Source organism: Carya illinoinensis, chromosome 3 (assembly GCF_018687715.1).
Source record: "Carya illinoinensis cultivar Pawnee chromosome 3, C.illinoinensisPawnee_v1, whole genome shotgun sequence".
In the NCBI taxonomy this organism is placed as follows: Eukaryota; Viridiplantae; Streptophyta; class Magnoliopsida; order Fagales; family Juglandaceae; genus Carya; species Carya illinoinensis.
The window spans coordinates 6,092,616-6,110,650 of record NC_056754.1 but is presented as its reverse complement, the minus strand read 5'-3'; the positions used below and the strand labels follow the sequence as shown (position 1 = coordinate 6,110,650).

Genomic DNA, 18,035 nt, shown 5'->3' with positions numbered 1-18,035 from the left:
TGTTAGAGATATTTATTAAAGAAGATAAAATCAAACAAAGCGTCGACTCACGAACAGTTAGGTACGGTAGAGCTACACACTGTGTGGACGGTAAGGTATCGCGCGATGATCTCAAAGATTTTACGAAAGTTAGTTAGCTTCTGTCTTACGGCGAATAACTTCCGACTGTTGTCTTCTGTCACGGCGAGGACAGTCTAATCATTATATAGATTTTATTGAAGAGAAATGATATTTGCAGTCGTAGTTGTGCAAGCGGTATGTAGTAGTTTTGAAAAAAATAAATTAATATGGGACTTACATAAAAAAAAAAAAAAACTAACTTTCTAATCGTGGACCCACTCTTTTTCAAAACGATTGCGCGGCGTTTGTAATTCCACGACTGTATGTAACATTGCTCTTTATTGAAAAAAGTCTTTGTCAAAATTACTGGAAAGTACTTTCGATCAAATATACCATTTTATCTACGTCAACGGTTCTGGTCCAGTTCAGGTCAAATCTGAGTTACCAGTAAATGAATCTACCCCTAAATATAGGAATGTCAAATCGTACTAATAGGTCATGTTTGTATCGTGTCAAAGTATGTATATTATATTATATAACTCAATCATAACCTGACCGGTTAAGTTTATCGTATTAAAATCTCAAACCCTAACACGACTCATTAACATAATGGGTCATGTCGTGTCAACCTGTTTTAACCCATTAGTAAATATTATGAAATAGATTAACACGACACAATACAATCAGTTTCAAACTGTTTATGTAAATTGATTGAATATGTCCAAAATTAACCAGTTTGATCTGATTAAATTTAGTATAATTTTATATAAATTTTAAAATCACAATATTTATAAAAATTATAAAGCTAACTACAAGTCTAAAATTACAATTCAAATAATAAAAATATCGAAATTAAAATTTTAATAATTTTACTTTTAAGTATAAGGATATAATTATAATTTTAACTTTCTTAACGTGTCATAACGGGTTGATCTGTTATCAACCCGTTAAGCAATCGTGTCTTAACGGGTTAACCCGTTTTGACCCAAACTCATTAAGATTAAACCCTAACCTGCTATTATCGTGTTGTATTCGTGTTGGGTTAACGGGTCGTATAAGATATTGTCAACCCTACCAAAATGTGTGTCATTTACATATAAATATATATATATATATATATTTGTTTGGACGAGGCATTTCTCTGATGATGCTCATGTGACTTGTTAAACGAATGATTGAAGAATCCATTTTTTTAACAACTTAGTTGAACTAATAATTGAGCAATAACAGATGATGAAGAGGACACATGAATATTATATAATTAATAAATACAGCTTAGTTGCTTTTATTAATTATAATAGCTTTTATTATTTAATGATATATCCTATTAATTAAGCATCATGCAATCAGCATTACAAAAGCTACCAAAACTTCTACACGAATCGCTAGCTTCACTTCCTTACATACTTACCTAGATTTCCATGCATGGCATGATGTCTGTAAGGTTCTCTTACCAAACTGTCCTCTCTGATAGAGTGTCATTAGGATTTCGATTCTCTGAATTGAGTGCTTTTTTCACCTGTGAAATTAAAATCTTTTTTGTGAACATGTTTCTCAGATTGAACCAATGTTCTCCCATTTCAATGGTATTCTAGGAATGTTTTAGTTTTCGAAACTATGGGAGTGGAATTTGTTGGGGAAGGCTTTTCATGTTTCTGGCCGAATCTCTTGTTATAGAACTTCGGAGAAACGATCAGTTGCGATGCTTTGAAGTCTGCGTAGAAGTTGAACTGTTGACATTCTTTTCTTTTCTTTTCTTTGTCCTGATAAAAGACCTGTTGACATTCTTGTTCTTCAACTTCAACATGCTTTTCATTTTCCTTTCAGAGGTTTTCCGTGTTTTCTGAGACTCATCTGCCAGGATTCTAACTCTTATACGGCATTTGTGACTTCAGGGATCTGAATTTCAGTTTTTGGGATTGATTTTTCTTTTTTCTTTTTTCTTTTTTTCTGATTTAGAGGTGTGCCAACTTTTAAGGAGTTTCCTGGGATTCCAATTGCACAAAAAAGCACAAGAAATGGAGGTTTTCCTTGTTTCATTGCATGGAACCATGAAATCTGATGCTGTTAATGTTCTGAATGCAATTGTGCCTCTATTGAAACTACTATCCATGAGTGTCATTGGTCTGATTCTTGCCCACCGGAAAACGCAAATTGTCCCCAAAGAGACTTTCAAGTTACTCAGCAAGCTTGTTTTTGCCTTATTCTTGCCCTGTTTGATCTTCACTCACCTTGGTCCATGCATTACTCTCGAGAGTGTCATTCACTGGTGGTTCATCCCCGTAAATGTTGTTCTTAGTACTGCCATTGGCTGCGTATTGGGGTTCTTGGTGGCAATAATTTGCCGGCCACCACCTGAATACTTTCGATTCACCATCATCATGACCGCATTCGGAAACACAGGTAACCTCCCTCTGGCAATAGTTTCATCAGTTTGCCACAATACTGCTAACCCATTTGGTCAGGAATGTTATGCCTCCGGTGTGGCTTATGTATCCTTTTCCCAATGGGTTGCGGTTATACTTCTTTACACTCTTGTTTACCACATGATGGAGCCCCCGTTGGAGTATTATGAGATCACTGAAGAAGGAGAGCCTGAAATAGAGGAGGTAGTGCCTGCTGCTGATGATCTCAGTAGGCCGCTTCTTGTTGAAGCTGAATGGCCGGGGCTCGAAGATAAGGAAACCGAACATTGCAAGACACCCTTTATTGCAAGGCTATTCTATAGTATCTCGGGCATCTCACAAACAACTATTCCGGATCTTGATTCAGTGGATGAAGGTCCAAGAAGTACCATGTCAATTAAATGTTTGGCAGAGCCTAGGATGATTAAAAAAATCAGAATTTTTGCTGAGAAAACCCCAATTCATCACATACTTCAGCCACCAACAATCGCTTCACTGTTAGCGATTGTTATAGGACTGGTTCCTACTCTTAAATCTTTGGTTTTTAGTGATGATTCTATTGTTTCTTTTATCACAGACAGTTTAGATTTTATGGCTGAGGCAATGGTGCCTTCAACTATGCTTGTTCTTGGAGGAATGCTTGCTGAAGGTCCCAATGAATCTAATTTAGGGATCCGAACTACAATTGGCATCATTGTAGCAAGGCTTTTAATTCTTCCTTTACTTGGAATTGGGGTCATTCTATTGGCTGATAAGCTGAATATTTTGGTCCCCGGGGATAACATGTATAGTTTCGTGCTTTTGCTGCAATACACAACACCAAGTGCCATCTTATTAGGAGCAATCGCAAGCTTGAGGGGTTATGCAGTGAATGAGGCATCGGCTCTCCTCTTCTGGCAGCATGTGTTTGCTCTGTTCTCCCTTTCAGTGTATATAATTCTGTACTTCAACGTGCTATTTCCTTATGTCCAAGGTATCTCCTGACTTCTGTTTTTAACTTTATGAAATACATATTTGCTGATTTCAAGTAGTATATTTCTCTTGCTGGGGTTAAGTTGAAAGGTTGTATTCATTACAATAAGAAACAGTTCACTAGCTGGTTCTTTTGGTCTAAAGATAAGATAAATATTTGAAATATAACTTCAGGTGCACTGGATGCAAGGGAAAAATATATTTTCCACATAATGTTAAAGCATTCCACTAGAATCGGATCATTGCGGGAGGGATGAGATCAGCAGTAATACGTGTTTTGCTTAGAATCTCTTACAATTTTACCATCAAAGATAACAGATTTGAGTGGTAATTCCGGAGTCACCCCCCCCCCCCCCCCCCCCAAAACCCCCCAAAAAAACCCACAAAAATAAATAAAATAAAATAAAAAATAAAACCTTATTTTTGAAGCTCCTAGGAGACATGATTTGGTTTACATGTATACTTCTTTACACTTCCCCCAGTCTAATGAAAAATAATTTATGAGGCTTACTCCTCTTATTCTTAGCGTTTATTTTCTAATTATCAAGCATAAAATCTTTCCAAATGTGCTTGCGTTTGTCTACCTTTTCCACATTGGAGAGGAAGTCGGGAGGGGTAGAGAGAGTTCAATATGTCAAGACTTCCTGGAAGTCTGAGCTATATCATTATTGGAGACCCTTTTTGTCCCGCAAGATCATATTTGCATAAACTGCAGAGGCATCCGTGGCTATACACTGTTATCATCTTTATTCAATAGCTTAAGGTTATTTGATGTCCAAGCCCTGAAAATCTTCAACTGTACTGTACAGGTTGACAAGATTTTACATGTAGCAGAGTTTTGTTGGTGATTTTTGGCAGGAATCTGTCCCATTGATAGCGCAATTTGAAGATTTGGAACTACATTCATTCATTGTTAAGTTTATTTGCTTATGATCCCCCTCATTCCATTTTTCTCTTTTTTGCCTGTCTCAAAGGAATGCACACATAAATATAGTCCAAATATGTCGTTCCATAGCCATTTGAATTTTGAAGTATTTTCAGTTCAATTTACATGTTATGTCACCATGTCCTGGAATTTCTCTTCCGGCAATATTTCTCATCAATCTCCACCTCTCCTTTTTTTTACATGGAATTACATGTTATATGACTAGAACCAAACCCGTGAGGGGCAGAGAATGCTGCAACAAAATTTCCCCTTTCATCCCTAATAACTCGTCGACCTCCACTCACACCCAGGTTTCCAAAACTTCTGCCATCTTCATTTTGTATCTTGGGCTTCCCTGCGTTGCTGTAACTTTTCCAAGATTACAGTGGTTGACACCAGCATGTGGGGAGAGTGAAATTGGATCTTTTTCAATTGTAGTATGAACACGTTTCAGAACACATTGGATTAGGATAGAAGCTAATACCTAACCAATTGGAAAACATTTCCAAATAAGAGAATTGTAATCTCCATTACTTGAAACATGATTAAGAGAATCTTCCCCAAAATTTCAAAACAATCACATCTTGATGCTAAAGGTTTTGTTAATTGCTAAATTGTAGTGTCAAAAGATAGACATTAGAAGAAACTCTAGCACGTGAAAATATAAAGTTTTAGTGGAATGCACCTTGACCATACCCATTATTACTCAATGGCTGAAATTGTCCATAGCTTCTCACTAATTACCAAGCTGACTTAGAAGAAAAGACCCCATTTTTAGCAGCTGACCAGCTTGGAATATCTATTCCAGGTTGTAACCTCAGATGACTAGATAATAAATCTTTCAATTTCGCCCCTGCTAACTCCTTCAAAAGTTGCACATTCCAGCATTCCAGCTGAAACCCACAATGCAGCCACAGCAATATTACGCCTTAATACTTTATTCACCCTCTCAGCAAGAATTTCAAGGCCTGATCAAGATACCCATTTTCTATTAGCTCTCCGTTTAGCTTCCTCCCCTGAAACGTTCAGAGGACAACCTCGACACTTCCTGCACACTCTTCCAAGGAAAACTAAGGACAGAGAGTAAATATGTATGCATGCTACTCAAAACGTTTTGTAAGAATCAACTTCCCACCATTTCACAACAAATTAGATTTTCAATCAGCTAGTTTTCTCTTGTTTTAACATCAAAGGTTCAAATAATGATGCTTGTAATCTTTCTGTATAAATTGGTGCCCACAATAAAGATTAGGAAAGGGGGAAAACACTGTGTATTTCAACTTATTCACTAGCCGTCCAGAACATTGCTCCTAAACTAGCAACACCTTTACCAACTCTTTCAAAGAAGCTTAAGAGCCATTAAAATAAGTCTGTAAATCATCTGCATAAATCAGGTTTAAAATAGTAGAACAGCTTTTGTAACCATGAAAAGCACCAACTTTTCCTTCATCAAAAGATATGATTCCGTCATATTTTTTCATAAGAAAGCAACAATTTTTTAGTAACTCGTTCTTGCTGCATAATCATTTTGGTTAAGTACTGCTGTATCTAACTAAACTGCAAACATGCTGGTGTGGGGCTTGATCCTCAAACTGCTTCAGTGCTTTGGACATGGATCAGCTTTGGGTTGGCCTGCAGCTAGGCTTTCGGTTTTATGCAATTCAGCATTAAGCCATTGGCAATCACTAAAGCTTTTAATCTAAGTTTTGCCACAACAAATTAAGTCTTCTCCTGCTGGAGCAGAAGTGATCATTATCGATTGATCACTCAAGTCCTTGTCCATAAAAAATCCTAGCTACCATTTGATATGTAAGAAAGAAAGGGAAATAAAAAGGGCTTAGAAAAACACACCAAGAATGAGCGCAGTGTGCTTATGTCTTTCATGCCTCACTAGAACTGCATGCCTGTGGTCCATTGTTACTAAATATTATAAGCATCCATGTGATATGATCAGCTTGCAGTTTGTGGGTGTGGGATATGATTTCACGTGCTCATTGAATAAGCCGCCCCATTTTGTCTGGAGAACGTTTATGCCGACACAAGGTTTTGTGTTACAGTTACAACTCGATCACTATATTTTGCCCTGAAACTAAGTAACATAATGCACCAGAGACTAAAGAGTAAAACAACTCATGGTCAACTAAGTTTATTATTACTTATAATTCGTCAGCAAAATGACTAATAATTTGTTAACATCAGATATTATCAGATAATTAAATTTGAAAAGTAAAATTTTAGGAAGTTTTGTAAATCGTGCTTTTTTTTTCTGAAGGGAAGTGATTTTATTGGAAAGGGTTTTCAATAATGAATTCATATGTTGAGGATGAAAGATCATCCGATATCAAGGTAGACCCACGTTTCATGATCTGATGATCATCATTCTGTGCAGCTACTAATGATATATATCTTAAACGTGCAATTTCTGCCTCTAAAGCCGACGGTGACACCCCCAAAAAAAAAGACAAAAAAGGGCAAAAAAAAAAAAAAAAAAAAAAAGGTTTTGATTCGATGAAAGCCACAGAACGAGAACCAATCCCATGTCTGGTGTTGCATCACTATCACTCAAGTTTTTTTTTTTTTTGGGTGTGTGTCGGGGGATGGGGGGTGGCTTCAAAATGTAGATTTTACAGGCGATATTAATTGATGGATTACCTTATGCCGGGCACATTTCCTAAGACCTTGGCCTCGGAATAAGGTACATGTATAATTTCCCAACTATAAAGTAAATCCATTGATATCCTTGAAAGGCCATTTTGAGCTATTTAATGGAACAGGTGTGCATTCATAGCTCCAACGTAACTTCTAAACCACTGTCCACGAATTAGGCAAAGAATTCAATCATTAGGTGCGTCCTTATTATGGATATATCATACCCTAAGGCGACGCCTGATACGGTAAAAACAGACATTCAATGGGATAACCATAATGTATTAACATGTTCTATCAATAAGAGTTAATCTTATTCAAATTCCATGCACTAAAGTAAAAGAAAGAAAAACGAATGAAATGGCATACTGGCCTCGACAGGCCACATGTGTTGCGTGTTTGTTTATGTTTTCTTTGCGAAGCAGTGCACTAGAGCACAGAATATTACATTTGGTATCATAACAGTTATAAATTATATTGATTTAACACCACCGATATTATTATTATCTTTTACATGTTCGCAATACGTATGATAATGTCTATTATACATATCTCTCTACCATCATATATAGTAAAGCAATTTCTTTATAGATAGACAATCTCCAAGAGGAGCTTTGATACTTATTCAAAACATTTATCAGGTCCAGAATGATTTATGGAGTTTCCTCGGAATGATTAGAAATGATTGTATCCGGTGAAACAGAGGTTACTGTATTCATTACACTAGGAGATAGATTGATTGAAAGCGATACTCACATGCATTGATCTTTACACCACTTGCAACTATCTCAAAAAAATAGTATAAATTAAAACAAAGTCTTGGCTTTTAGGTTTACCGTTCGGTAATATTTCGATACAGTGATCAATGATGCAATTATTTTGGGCAAGCCAAAATGGAAGTGGGGCTCACGATTCATGCACTCAGATAGTACACCGTGATTTAAGCCCCACTTCTCCTACCTGCTCTTCCCTCGTCCCACGTCGTTATCGTACAAAATCTATTCCACTGCAAAGCCCCACTCACTACTATTCGGACACAATGAACAAAGACGAGATGGGATTCCATTATACTAATGAAAATCGAACCACAAAATCAAAATACGACTAAAAAGTACTGATAAATATGGGACGTGAAATGCGGAAAAAGTAACTCAGAGGAATCGTGGCGGTCGTGGTGGTGATGGGGTTGGGCTTTTTGCCGTTAGAATCTCTCCCTCAACTTTCTCTCTTTGAACCAAACACATTACAGAGAAAGAATTTGTGTTTGTGTCTACCTTTGGAATTGTGCTACCTTTACAATTGAGAGGTACCTTTCGAATTGGTTTTGATTACTTTTGTTATATACGGGGACCCTCCATCTGTTGCTTCGTTTAATCAAATAAGAGGAAGAAGGGAGGGAGTGCTGCTTTCTTCGCTTGCAGAAGATTCCATCCCCATTCTCGTAAGTCGTATGCCTCTCTCTCTCTCTCCCTCATTGAATCGTTCTCATATTCTCTCCCTTTCTCTCATTTAATAATTCTTACATGTCAATCATAAAGAAGCTGTCCTGTCTTCGTTTAAAGCATGTTCTTTTATTCATCAAGGTGACACCTTTTACAATCTGACTCTCTTTTTCTTTCTCACTATGTCTGCATTTTGAAGCTCTTGGAGTGTGTCGGATCTGGGTTTCGCTGTCACCTCTGAATAAAATCTTGGGTTGATTTTATTTTAAACTTCTTTCTGGGCTGAATGTGTTCCATTAACCGTGTAACTTCTTCGAAGTTGCATTTCTTTTTTGGGTTTGCTCGTATTTTCATATTTTGCTGGTTGTTTTCTTGAAATCTTTGTCGCTTGCGCCTCGTGGGTTTTTTAAGCTTTCGAATCCTATCTACTAGACTTTTCCATTTCCTATTCAAAGACATCTCCACTTTTAATCCTTTTTCCCCCTTTATTTGTTGTTCTTCAGCTTTATATCCCTTATTTTTCTTCTTTGCTAGATGGTCCTTTATTGTTTTTTATGCAGCTTCAGTACTGCTGTTTTGACTGGCGACCACTACTTTCTCGGGTTTCTTCTAATTAGTCTTCTGTACTATATGCTGTCTACTTGTATGGGCTATCATTTTCTGCCATTCCTAGTTGGGTTCCCAATGTTCTGATAGATACTTGTTTCATTTTTAATTAAGCGGTGATTCTAAATATCGTTTGATTGCTCACATAAGCCAGGAAAATCTATAGAACCTAATTGGGAATCCTTACGTTTCTATGCCTTTTCCGTTCTAATACATGTAACTAGTAATTGATTGGACCTGTTCATGAGTGCCGAATGATAGAAAACTCATGTCCTATAATTTCTTGTTTTCTCCTGTATTCTTCATCTAGTTTACTATATTGGCCCCTTTAGGGGAATTTTTTGCTCTCAGTTGAGACGTTCTTTTTTCTTATCATTTTACGGTAAGGGTCTGTTGTAGACTCATATCGTGCTTTGATTGTAATGTAGGTATTTTCACAATTGTTTCTCTGATTTCCTATTCAGTTCCACATTATAAGGAACCTACTTTCCCAGACTTTGATGAATAGACTGCAAATAGGGTTGGCTTGGATTTTAACTATTATTTCGATTTTTATTTTTGAATTCAATTTTTTTGCCACTTTGAAGGATGGGGGATCATTTCGTGTTGCTGGTGGATCGGCTGCTCACTGAATCTACTCTTGAAGCTGCTATTGAGAGCAAAAACTGTTTGAAGCAAGCCATGCCCTTAGCAAGCAAAAATTATTTGAGTTCTTCCTATAGGATGGATGTCAGTGCCAGTGTATGTACAAGTAAATTGGTAGAATGTAGGATTTGCCATGATGAGGATGAAGAGTCAAACATGGAGATGCCCTGTTCTTGCTGCGGCAGCTTGAAGGTCGGTCGGTAGCTTACTTTGGCAACTGCTCCTTTACTTCGAGATTTGAGGCTTGTTGAGTTTAATTATTAATTGTGTTCATAAATATTGCTGTACACTTTTGACTTGGCTCACGATGAAAAGAATGCTTATAACTTCTTGAGGACAACCTTTTTCTAGCTTTTTATGTGATTGAACCGTCTCCGATAAATTTGGGTGTTCAGCTGGTTTCATTGTTCTCAGTAATCGAGTACACCAACTCAACGCCCATCCCTTGTTTTGGATTTGGCACTCCAACTTACTTTTTACTTGGTGATCAGTTGGATTATCCAACTTAAAAAGTTCTTCTACATACTCTTACTTTTGCGTATTCTTTGTACACTCCATTGATGTGATTGGCCAAAACAGTTATAGTAAATATGAATAATGATATGTTAAATTAGGTTCTAAACACATAAGTGATATATCTTTGGTGACTGGGTATTTAATTGATCACCAAGAAACTAGACTCACAGCAGAGCTGATTGGGCTGCCAATCTCTGGACAAAGATGTTGTCATAAACAATGAGCATTAATATATTTTTATGTGATCCTTAGCGAGCAAGCGGTAGTGAACTTAGACTAATGGAGAGTTATCCTGGACTATGGTATGAATTGGTCATATAAAATTCTCTCTGATGTGGAACTTACGCTCCTGGCTTTTAGGCTCTAAACAATGACTAGATTCCTAATAAAAAAACAATGACTAGATTCCTTTTTAAATATTGCAGTATGCGCACCGTAAATGTGTTCAAAGGTGGTGCAATGAGAAGGGTGACACCATCTGTGAGATTTGCCGTCAGGTCTGCCTTTGTTTTATGTACTTTATTATAAATGAACTTTTTATGTTAATCATCTCAAGTAAGAAGAAATGATCACTATCTCTTTGATGCTTGAACTTTGAAACTGCAGCATTATGAGCCAGGTTATACAGCACCTCCGCCTCTATTTCACTATGGTGGCATTCCAGTAAATCTCAGGTATCCTTCACCTGGATGTACTTAATTTTTAGTTGATATTTCCTATTTTATTTTAGAGCATGGAACTTGGATTTTTTTCTTTAACTCATTCATGTTCGTTTTGTGATACTCTCCTCAGCAGAAATTGGGAGATTTCCAGAAGGGACCTGCACGACCCTCAATTTATGCCAATGGTTACTAGTGATCATGAGTTTTTAAACACCAACTTTGATGAATATTCAGCTCCTTCTTCAAGAAGCTTGATTTGCTGCCGTGTAGTTGCTATAATTGTACTCTCTCTCTCTCTCTCTCTCTCTCTCTCTGCCATGCTGGTGTGACTTAAAAGATAGATACTAATAATGCTACCTGGCAGTAGTTTACTTGTTCTGTTACTTGGTAATGAAAATTAGGAAACTCTTGCAGGTATATTGATTGGTTCTCTTAGTTCTAATAAAAAATAGCCCAAGGAGTACACATTGCCCTTTTTTCGCAAGCTTAATTCTAAACGATTGCATAATTATGAAGCTTGAAGAAAATTAATGATGTCTCTTCAGCCTCCTCTGCAGGGTTCCTGGAAAAAGTTCTGCCAGCAAATCATTTTTATCAAAATGACTGCAGCCCTGCGAAATATTTAACACCAACAATTATAACTTTGTTGACTGGAACTTATCAGTTAGTACTAGGCAAACTGTGTCATATGATAGTTGGTTTACAGTTGTTGACCACGTGGTGACAGTGATTAAGGTTTTCAGCCTACTGCATAAAGAGCTGTTTTATACGGTTCTTCACAGCCTTGCTGTCTAAGTTGGTGGATTCAGGTTTTGATGCCTTGACTTCCAATTCCAAAATAATGACCCGATTTTATGCTTGTGATGTGCATGCTATTGAATTAGAGTATTTTAAGAACATAATTCCATTTTACCCTCAAACAGCAATTCTATTGATTGGCCATGTATTATGATCCTTGTTAGGCTGGCTTACCAGATCACACCACTGTAACAATCAGGGTGTTTTATTTGTCTTTTATTTGCAGTTTATGGTTCTTCTAGTTTTACGTCATACTCTACCAATCATTATCAGTGGTGCTGGACAATACTCGTTGACATTGTTCACGGTATGGCTGGCGTAGACAGTTTGTTTAGTGAAAGAAGATTCAATGGCGTAATGATATTACACAAATGTCTAATGTTTGTCACTGTATTGCAGTTACTGATGTTAAGGATCATTGGGATTCTTTTGCCAATCTATATTATGGTAAGAGCATTCACTGCTATCCAGCGTCGACGACACCATCAGGTTAGTTTTGGGATCTGTTTTGCTAATGCTTTTACAACATCTGGTTAGCCTCCTTTTTTACTAATGTTTTGGGTAATAAGAGCATTCACTTTGACAGATACGAGTTTGTTTTGTTATATATAAGCAAGCAAAGTTTCCTGCTAAATTCAGTTGTGCATTTTTCCCTTGCAAGGGTTTTAGTAACCCCAATTTGTCAATCATGTCTTCCAAATTCACCATTCTGCTCTATAAATTTATTAGCTTTATTGTTGTCTGAAAATTACCCTTTAAAATTCTTTCAAAAAAATCAATTTTACTTGAAAAAAAAAATTGCCCATAATGTCAACTATTGGACGATATAAATCATTTGTTGATTAGTATTTGAACATGTTGGAAGGTAATTCTGAAGGTTGTTTGAGAGTATTTAAGTTATACTGGCAGTGTTAAAAACAGGTGACCGTTGATATATTGCTTCTTAAGTTAAACTATATCTATAATATCTTTGGGACAAGTGTCTGAAATCTTTTAACTCCTATTCCCCTACTCATAGTTCTGGCATTTTTGGTAAAAAGCCACGGGCACACACACATATCCTTGAAAACTTATAATTGCAAGAACTGGAGAAGAAATTTTCAGTTAGAGGATTATCTCGTATAGAAAAAGCTCAGCAATCAGTCGGTGTTTTTGGGATTTAAATTCTAGGAAATGCTTCTCTTGCAAGGCTGGTGAAATCCTTTAACTACTTCTGTGCTGGTGTATTGCACAACCTATAGTTCATTATGTATGCTCTTGAGATATATGGTAAGCAAGCAATATGTTAATTTATGGCCATTGAAAACTGACATTGTGATTAATTCTATATTGTTTCTCATATGTCTAGGATCCTCACTTCTCCATTGCCACTTCTCCTTATCTCGATTAAAGAAATCCTAATGTACTCACGTCTGCATTGTGGATTGCTATGGGAAAGAAGATCAACAATCTGCTCGCTCAAAATGATTGGTGGAATAGTACCACTTTTGTCTGAAGGAAGCCTTTTAACTAGCTGCATCTATTTATTTTATATAATGAGAACTCCTCATACGAAATACAAAGTGTTATTGTTAAAGCGACATTGAAGTGTATATATGAATATGCTGCTTTGAAAATTGCCAATGGGAAAGCCAAAATTAAAGGGGCATATAATGTTTGATAGAGTTAGCGATAAATGGAATCGAGTACTAGTAAACAACTTTGACCCATATGCAGAGTCCCCGCCCCGTCAACTTCTACCTAAATACTCTCTCTCTCTCTCTCTCTCTCTCTCTCTCTCTCCAAAGACGGTTCGTATATATCTAGCACTGTCCACCCAACCCCTTCTTCTTTTAAATACAAATAAAAATAACAAAATTATGCTACTGTTTGTTTGTACACTTGAGTATTCAAAAGGCATCAATTACAAATAAGTACATAACCATAATGGAGGAGTGTTGATCAACTCCAAGGCAAGCTCCACTAACACAGTAACGCAGAAACAGCAAATAACCCCAAGATTTCACAGGAAACGAGTTAAAACCCATTAATCAAACATGAAGATATACGTTACACCAAAAACAAATCAAATCTTAAGAAGCATGCTAACACAGAATGGTTTTTTCACTCAAATGAACTAAAACATGGAGAAACTTTGTCACCCAGAAAAGGAAAACTCAGCAAACCGCATATATAAAATAGAGAGAGAGAGAGAGAGGTGACGAACCGAAGAACGAAAAGGTTAGGATTTTAGAGTTGCCGTCAAGACTCAAGAGCCAAAGTTAGAGAGAGAAAATCATTCGGGTGCAAAATGGACAACTCAGAGAAGCTACCTTAAATCTATTCACCAAACGACGTTAAGCTCAACGGTGCATTGGTGCATGAAGAAATCAGAAATCTCAGACCGTTTTTCAAGAAAGGTTACAGAAGCTTCCAAATTCCCTATCATTTCTTCCCGGATCAGTATTCGGGTCGGTATTTCGGATTTGATCGGTAACTGGTTATTTTGTTCACACCCTAGTTTTTCTTTATTGACACCAGGTATTCAGAAACAGTGTCCCGACTAATCCCGAAGATGCAAAGGCCCTCGACAAGAAGTTTCCCACAAGTTCACCATACATCTAACTCCTTCAAGTTATCATCTACAACAACTTTGTTAGAGAATAGAGCCAAGAGAAGACATAAAAAGGTTAAGATGTTCTCGGAGATATCAAGAGAAATCTTTCAGCAAGCTTCAAAGTATGCAACATTATCCATTAGAAAAATAAAATATGAATTGATAAAGAAGATGCATCCGTTAATAAAAGACAGAATTGATGTTTTAAGTTTTAACACTGAAACAAACTGCACTTAATGTTCTCACACTGAATCAGACAAAACATCAAGCAAACCATTTTGAAGATATAATAATCGAACATAACAGTAATCGACAGGACAAGGACCAAAAGGAAACATTTAATTGGTAAATACCAGACGATAAGGATAGACCTGCAAGCAAAAGGGTTAAGTGACAGCAGAACACTTCATTCCTCTTCAGATTCTGACTCGGCACTCTGGAGCCAATCTATGAAGGGTCTAGCATTCTTCCATATCTGAGACTCCTTGTTGCCTCCTTTCAGTCCTTCTTGATACCACTGAACGATGAACTCTTCCAACAAAATATCAGCATCATAGAGTGCTTTCAAAATTAGAGCAACTTCCTTCATTGCACTCGTATTTGACTTCAGGGAGAACTCCTCAATTGCGCGAAGTAAGATCAACTGCGAACCCTCTTCCTGTGCAACAGCAGTAGCAAGGTAGCTCTTCTTCTTCTTCACTTCCTTTGTAAACCCTTTCTCAATGCCATCAAATAGTCCCTCAATCAGGGCAGTCATCTTTTCTTGGGCAGAGCCGGAGAGTGATCCCAGAAGGGACTGCAGTTGCTTTGCCGAGACACCTTTCTTCAGATTTTCTTTTACCTCATCAGCTAGTGTTTTGTGTGTGGCCGAGTTTCCATTTTCAGCACTTGGTATATTTGCAGCATTTACACTCGGTTTAGTTGCCGCTGTTGGCTTCTTCTCTGGCTCATTTGTAGCAAGCATGACCATATCAGCTGTCGCTGCACTAAGTTGCTCTTGGATGCGTTGCCTAGCTGCCTCCAGGGATGTATCAGTTTGCCACTGGACATCACCATCCTCATCTTCATCAGCTTCATCCTTATCATCAACTTGACTGTGAGTAGGTGATGAGCGATCCTCATCAGAGCCACTTGCTTTCTTCTTCGAAGAGCCGGCTCTTGCGGTGCCATCCTTCAAAGATGTGGTGCCCTTCTTCTTGGCCTCTTTCTTAATTTTCTTCTGCTCCTCATCAGCAGCCTCACCTTCCTTCAGACGCTCCTTCTCAGCCCTCCTCATAGCCTTCTTGTCTTTGGATCCCTTCTTTGATTCAGGTGGGTTCTTCAGAATGAATGTAGTGAGTTTGTCCCTCATATCAACATCTGACAAAAAGCCACAAGCAGCACATTTCAGTTGGATCATCTGGGTTTTGGTGATCAGAACCTCTGTCTCAGGGTTCCCACAACCATGACACTGAACATATTTCTTAATGAAGTTCTCAAGAAGGCCAGCAAGTTTAGGAGTGTCATGCGCTCCATTAACAAGAGAGGTCCCAGTTTTCTCATCAAATTTAGATTGTGCTCCAAGCTCACAACCAAAGTACTTTGTGGTGTATGCAGCTGGTCTTGCCAAAGCCTTTGCGATATCAACCATGTTGACTATGTTTGTCTTGATGCCATTTCCTCGGCCCTCAATTTTTGTAACCATTTTGGGCATCTTATACCTGTAGAAGGCATCATCATTATTTCCACCAATGTTCTGTAAAGCCATCTTGACCACAGATCAGAAGTAGTAGAAGAAATACACTGGATCTCACAAGAAACAAATGCTAAAATTTGAAGAATATAGGGCTGAAAATTTGTCTTCTGAGGTTTTCTGAACAAGAGTAGACTGGTCTTCAGTGGTGAGAAAAGGTTGCAGACAATTGCAACCATGAAAATCTAGATATTCCGAAAATGGCTCGAGATGCATACAGCCAATCCTTAGAGATATGGATCTGTTCTTTTTTCTTGACGAAGGACAATACTCTCCCAACAGCCCAATTGATCCCAAATAGAAGGCGGCCTGTTCGGACATAAAAGAAACTTCAATGTTGACACCTTCACCTAGAGAATCTGCAAATAGCAGAAAAACCAGCAACCTCCCTGTATGAACAATGTTCATAATCAGAAAAAATGGCAAGTAGAATTAGAAAAAATGGAAGATACACCGGCCATCAACATTGCAAATCAAAATCAAATTCTGACATCAAATTCTCCAAATATCAAGTTACACAACTTATGGTTCCCCTAAGAGACATAAGAAGCAGTCAGAATGGAGGTAAAACGTAAAAGTAATAAGTAATATCAGACCCAATACCACATTCATAATATAGAAAGAAACCGGTACTCATAGCAATATCTGCATGGTAGTAGTAGACAAAAACTCATAGGAATACCCAAAAGATTATAAAAATATTAAGAAATGTGAAATTAAAAATACTTTTTATATGTATAGACCATAGTTAATTTTCTCATAAGTTTTCCACATTCAGACTTCCTTAACCAGCAAACACATCAACGTACTTCCTCGATAAGATGAAATTCAATGAAAAACTAGAACATATTTCAGGTTATATCATAACATCTTGAAGTAAGAAGCATTCGAGTCTAGATCACCAGAACAAATAACATAGAAACAGCCTGATAATAGAAGCACATCCTTCTTTTTCTATACACACGTGATACAAGCCAATAAGTTGATCAAAATATATTACTACACAAATAATTTCTCTTTGTATCTGTTTTTTTTTTTCCCCTTCAGCGAGGCATTTCTCCGTCGGGACTATCGCAAGGTACAGAACGTAGATGTCATTCGTATTTGTGGATTTTTCTTTCTTGATTCCTCCCCAAAAGTACCATTTTGACAAAGTTTGGCACACCGTTTAGCATATCATGAGTTACAGAGAAATTTTTTATATTTATCGTTTGAACAAATGTTGAGAGCATTTGATAACAGTAAGATGGTGATGGATACTCTGATTTGATATGAAAATGTATTTTGTTCAAAAAATCATAAATCGATTGAGCTTAGATAGCTTGAGATCTAGAAATTATCGGTTAACACAGTTCCAAACAGGAAAACAAGCATCGACGAATATGAATATTAGAACCAACTGACCAAGGAAACCCTAGGGCTCGTACCTGCAATTGATCGAGATCGAGATGGATAAGGAAAATTCTAGATAGAAACGGAGAGAGAGGGACTGAAATATTAGGGTTTAGATTAAGACGACTCTGTGGCGGAAGAGGAAGAGAGAGAGGAGGGTTAGGAGGTGATGTCGACCAAGCGATTTCTTATATAGGGTTGGATGCAAGCAAGGGGGAGAAATATTCACCTGTGGAAAGCTATGAACCAAATCGCACTGGTTTGGTTTGGTTTGGGCCATCTATTTGGATGCTCCTATTTAGCCCATTCTTTTCTTTTACCAGCGTTATTTCATAAAAAGTAATATTACGTATAATTATTTTTACGTATTTTTTATATATTTAAATGTATAATTAAATGAATTAATTTTTTAATATATAATTAATCATATTAATAAAATATATAAAAATAACTGTACATATAATTTTCTATTCCACAATACCGATGCCAACTTGAATCATTTTGATATAAAAATTGATCATTTGCCCTACATTCATATCTTCTCCGTAATTGATTTACAATTTAGATCATTTAGGTAAATAAAATTTTAAAAAAATAAAATAGATAGCATTTATAGGATGTTAATGTTAATGGCTAAT

The 18,035-nt window shown here is 37.0% G+C and overlaps 3 protein-coding genes across 11 annotated transcripts; 2 read left to right on the top strand and 1 right to left on the bottom strand.

Annotated features, from left to right (window-relative positions):
- The first annotated feature begins 1,458 nt into the window (after positions 1–1,458).
- On the top strand, positions 1,459–4,536 carry LOC122303554 (protein PIN-LIKES 2-like). Of its 2 annotated transcripts, XR_006240763.1 has the most exons (3): positions 1,459–3,438; positions 4,247–4,327; positions 4,403–4,536. XR_006240763.1 is itself a non-coding variant. In XM_043115378.1 (2 exons), the coding sequence occupies exons 1-2, from the start codon at positions 2,079–2,081 to the stop codon at positions 4,249–4,251; spliced, it is 1,365 nt and encodes a 454-aa protein (XP_042971312.1). In that variant the 5' UTR covers positions 1,459–2,078; the 3' UTR covers positions 4,252–4,536. The 2 variants fall into 2 exon arrangements, 1 of the variants encoding a protein (XP_042971312.1); XM_043115378.1 differs by having other exon boundaries at positions 4,247–4,536.
- A 3,501-nt stretch (positions 4,537–8,037) lies between these two features.
- Positions 8,038–13,300, top strand: LOC122302859. Of its 8 annotated transcripts, none has more exons than XM_043114303.1 (8): positions 8,038–8,456; positions 9,644–9,893; positions 10,643–10,714; positions 10,824–10,891; positions 11,010–11,160; positions 11,904–11,984; positions 12,077–12,166; positions 13,026–13,300. In XM_043114303.1, exons 2-8 carry the CDS (start codon positions 9,645–9,647, stop codon positions 13,065–13,067), a joined length of 753 nt encoding a protein of 250 aa, XP_042970237.1. In that variant the 5' UTR covers positions 8,038–8,456; position 9,644; the 3' UTR covers positions 13,068–13,300. The 8 variants fall into 8 exon arrangements, with proteins under 8 accessions (XP_042970237.1, XP_042970235.1, XP_042970234.1 ...); XM_043114301.1 differs by having other exon boundaries at positions 8,041–8,449; XM_043114300.1 differs by lacking the exon at positions 8,038–8,456 and adding an exon at positions 8,461–8,591 and having other exon boundaries at positions 11,013–11,160.
- A 1,153-nt stretch (positions 13,301–14,453) lies between these two features.
- Positions 14,454–17,596, bottom strand: LOC122302858 (eukaryotic translation initiation factor 5-like). The gene is made up of 2 exons (XM_043114298.1): positions 17,433–17,596; positions 14,454–16,394 (listed from the first exon to the last, which is right to left on the bottom strand). Exon 2 carries the CDS (start codon positions 16,018–16,020, stop codon positions 14,680–14,682), a length of 1,341 nt encoding a protein of 446 aa, XP_042970232.1. The 5' UTR covers positions 16,021–16,394; positions 17,433–17,596; the 3' UTR covers positions 14,454–14,679.
- Between the last annotated feature and the right edge of the window lie 439 nt (positions 17,597–18,035).

Coding starts and splice junctions, on each gene's coding strand:
- LOC122303554 (XM_043115378.1), top strand. CDS start 2,079: ATGGAGGTTTTCCTTGTTTCATTGCATGGAACCATGAAATCTGATGCT.
- LOC122302859 (XM_043114299.1), top strand. CDS start 8,572: ATGTTCTTTTATTCATCAAG. Junction 8,592..9,643: donor ATGTTCTTTTATTCATCAAG/GTGACACCTTTT, acceptor GCCACTTTGAAG/GATGGGGGATCATTTCGTGT. Junction 12,167..13,025: donor AGCGTCGACGACACCATCAG/GTTAGTTTTGGG, acceptor TCATATGTCTAG/GATCCTCACTTCTCCATTGC.
- LOC122302858 (XM_043114298.1), bottom strand. CDS start 16,020: ATGGCTTTACAGAACATTGGTGGAAATAATGATGATGCCTTCTACAGG.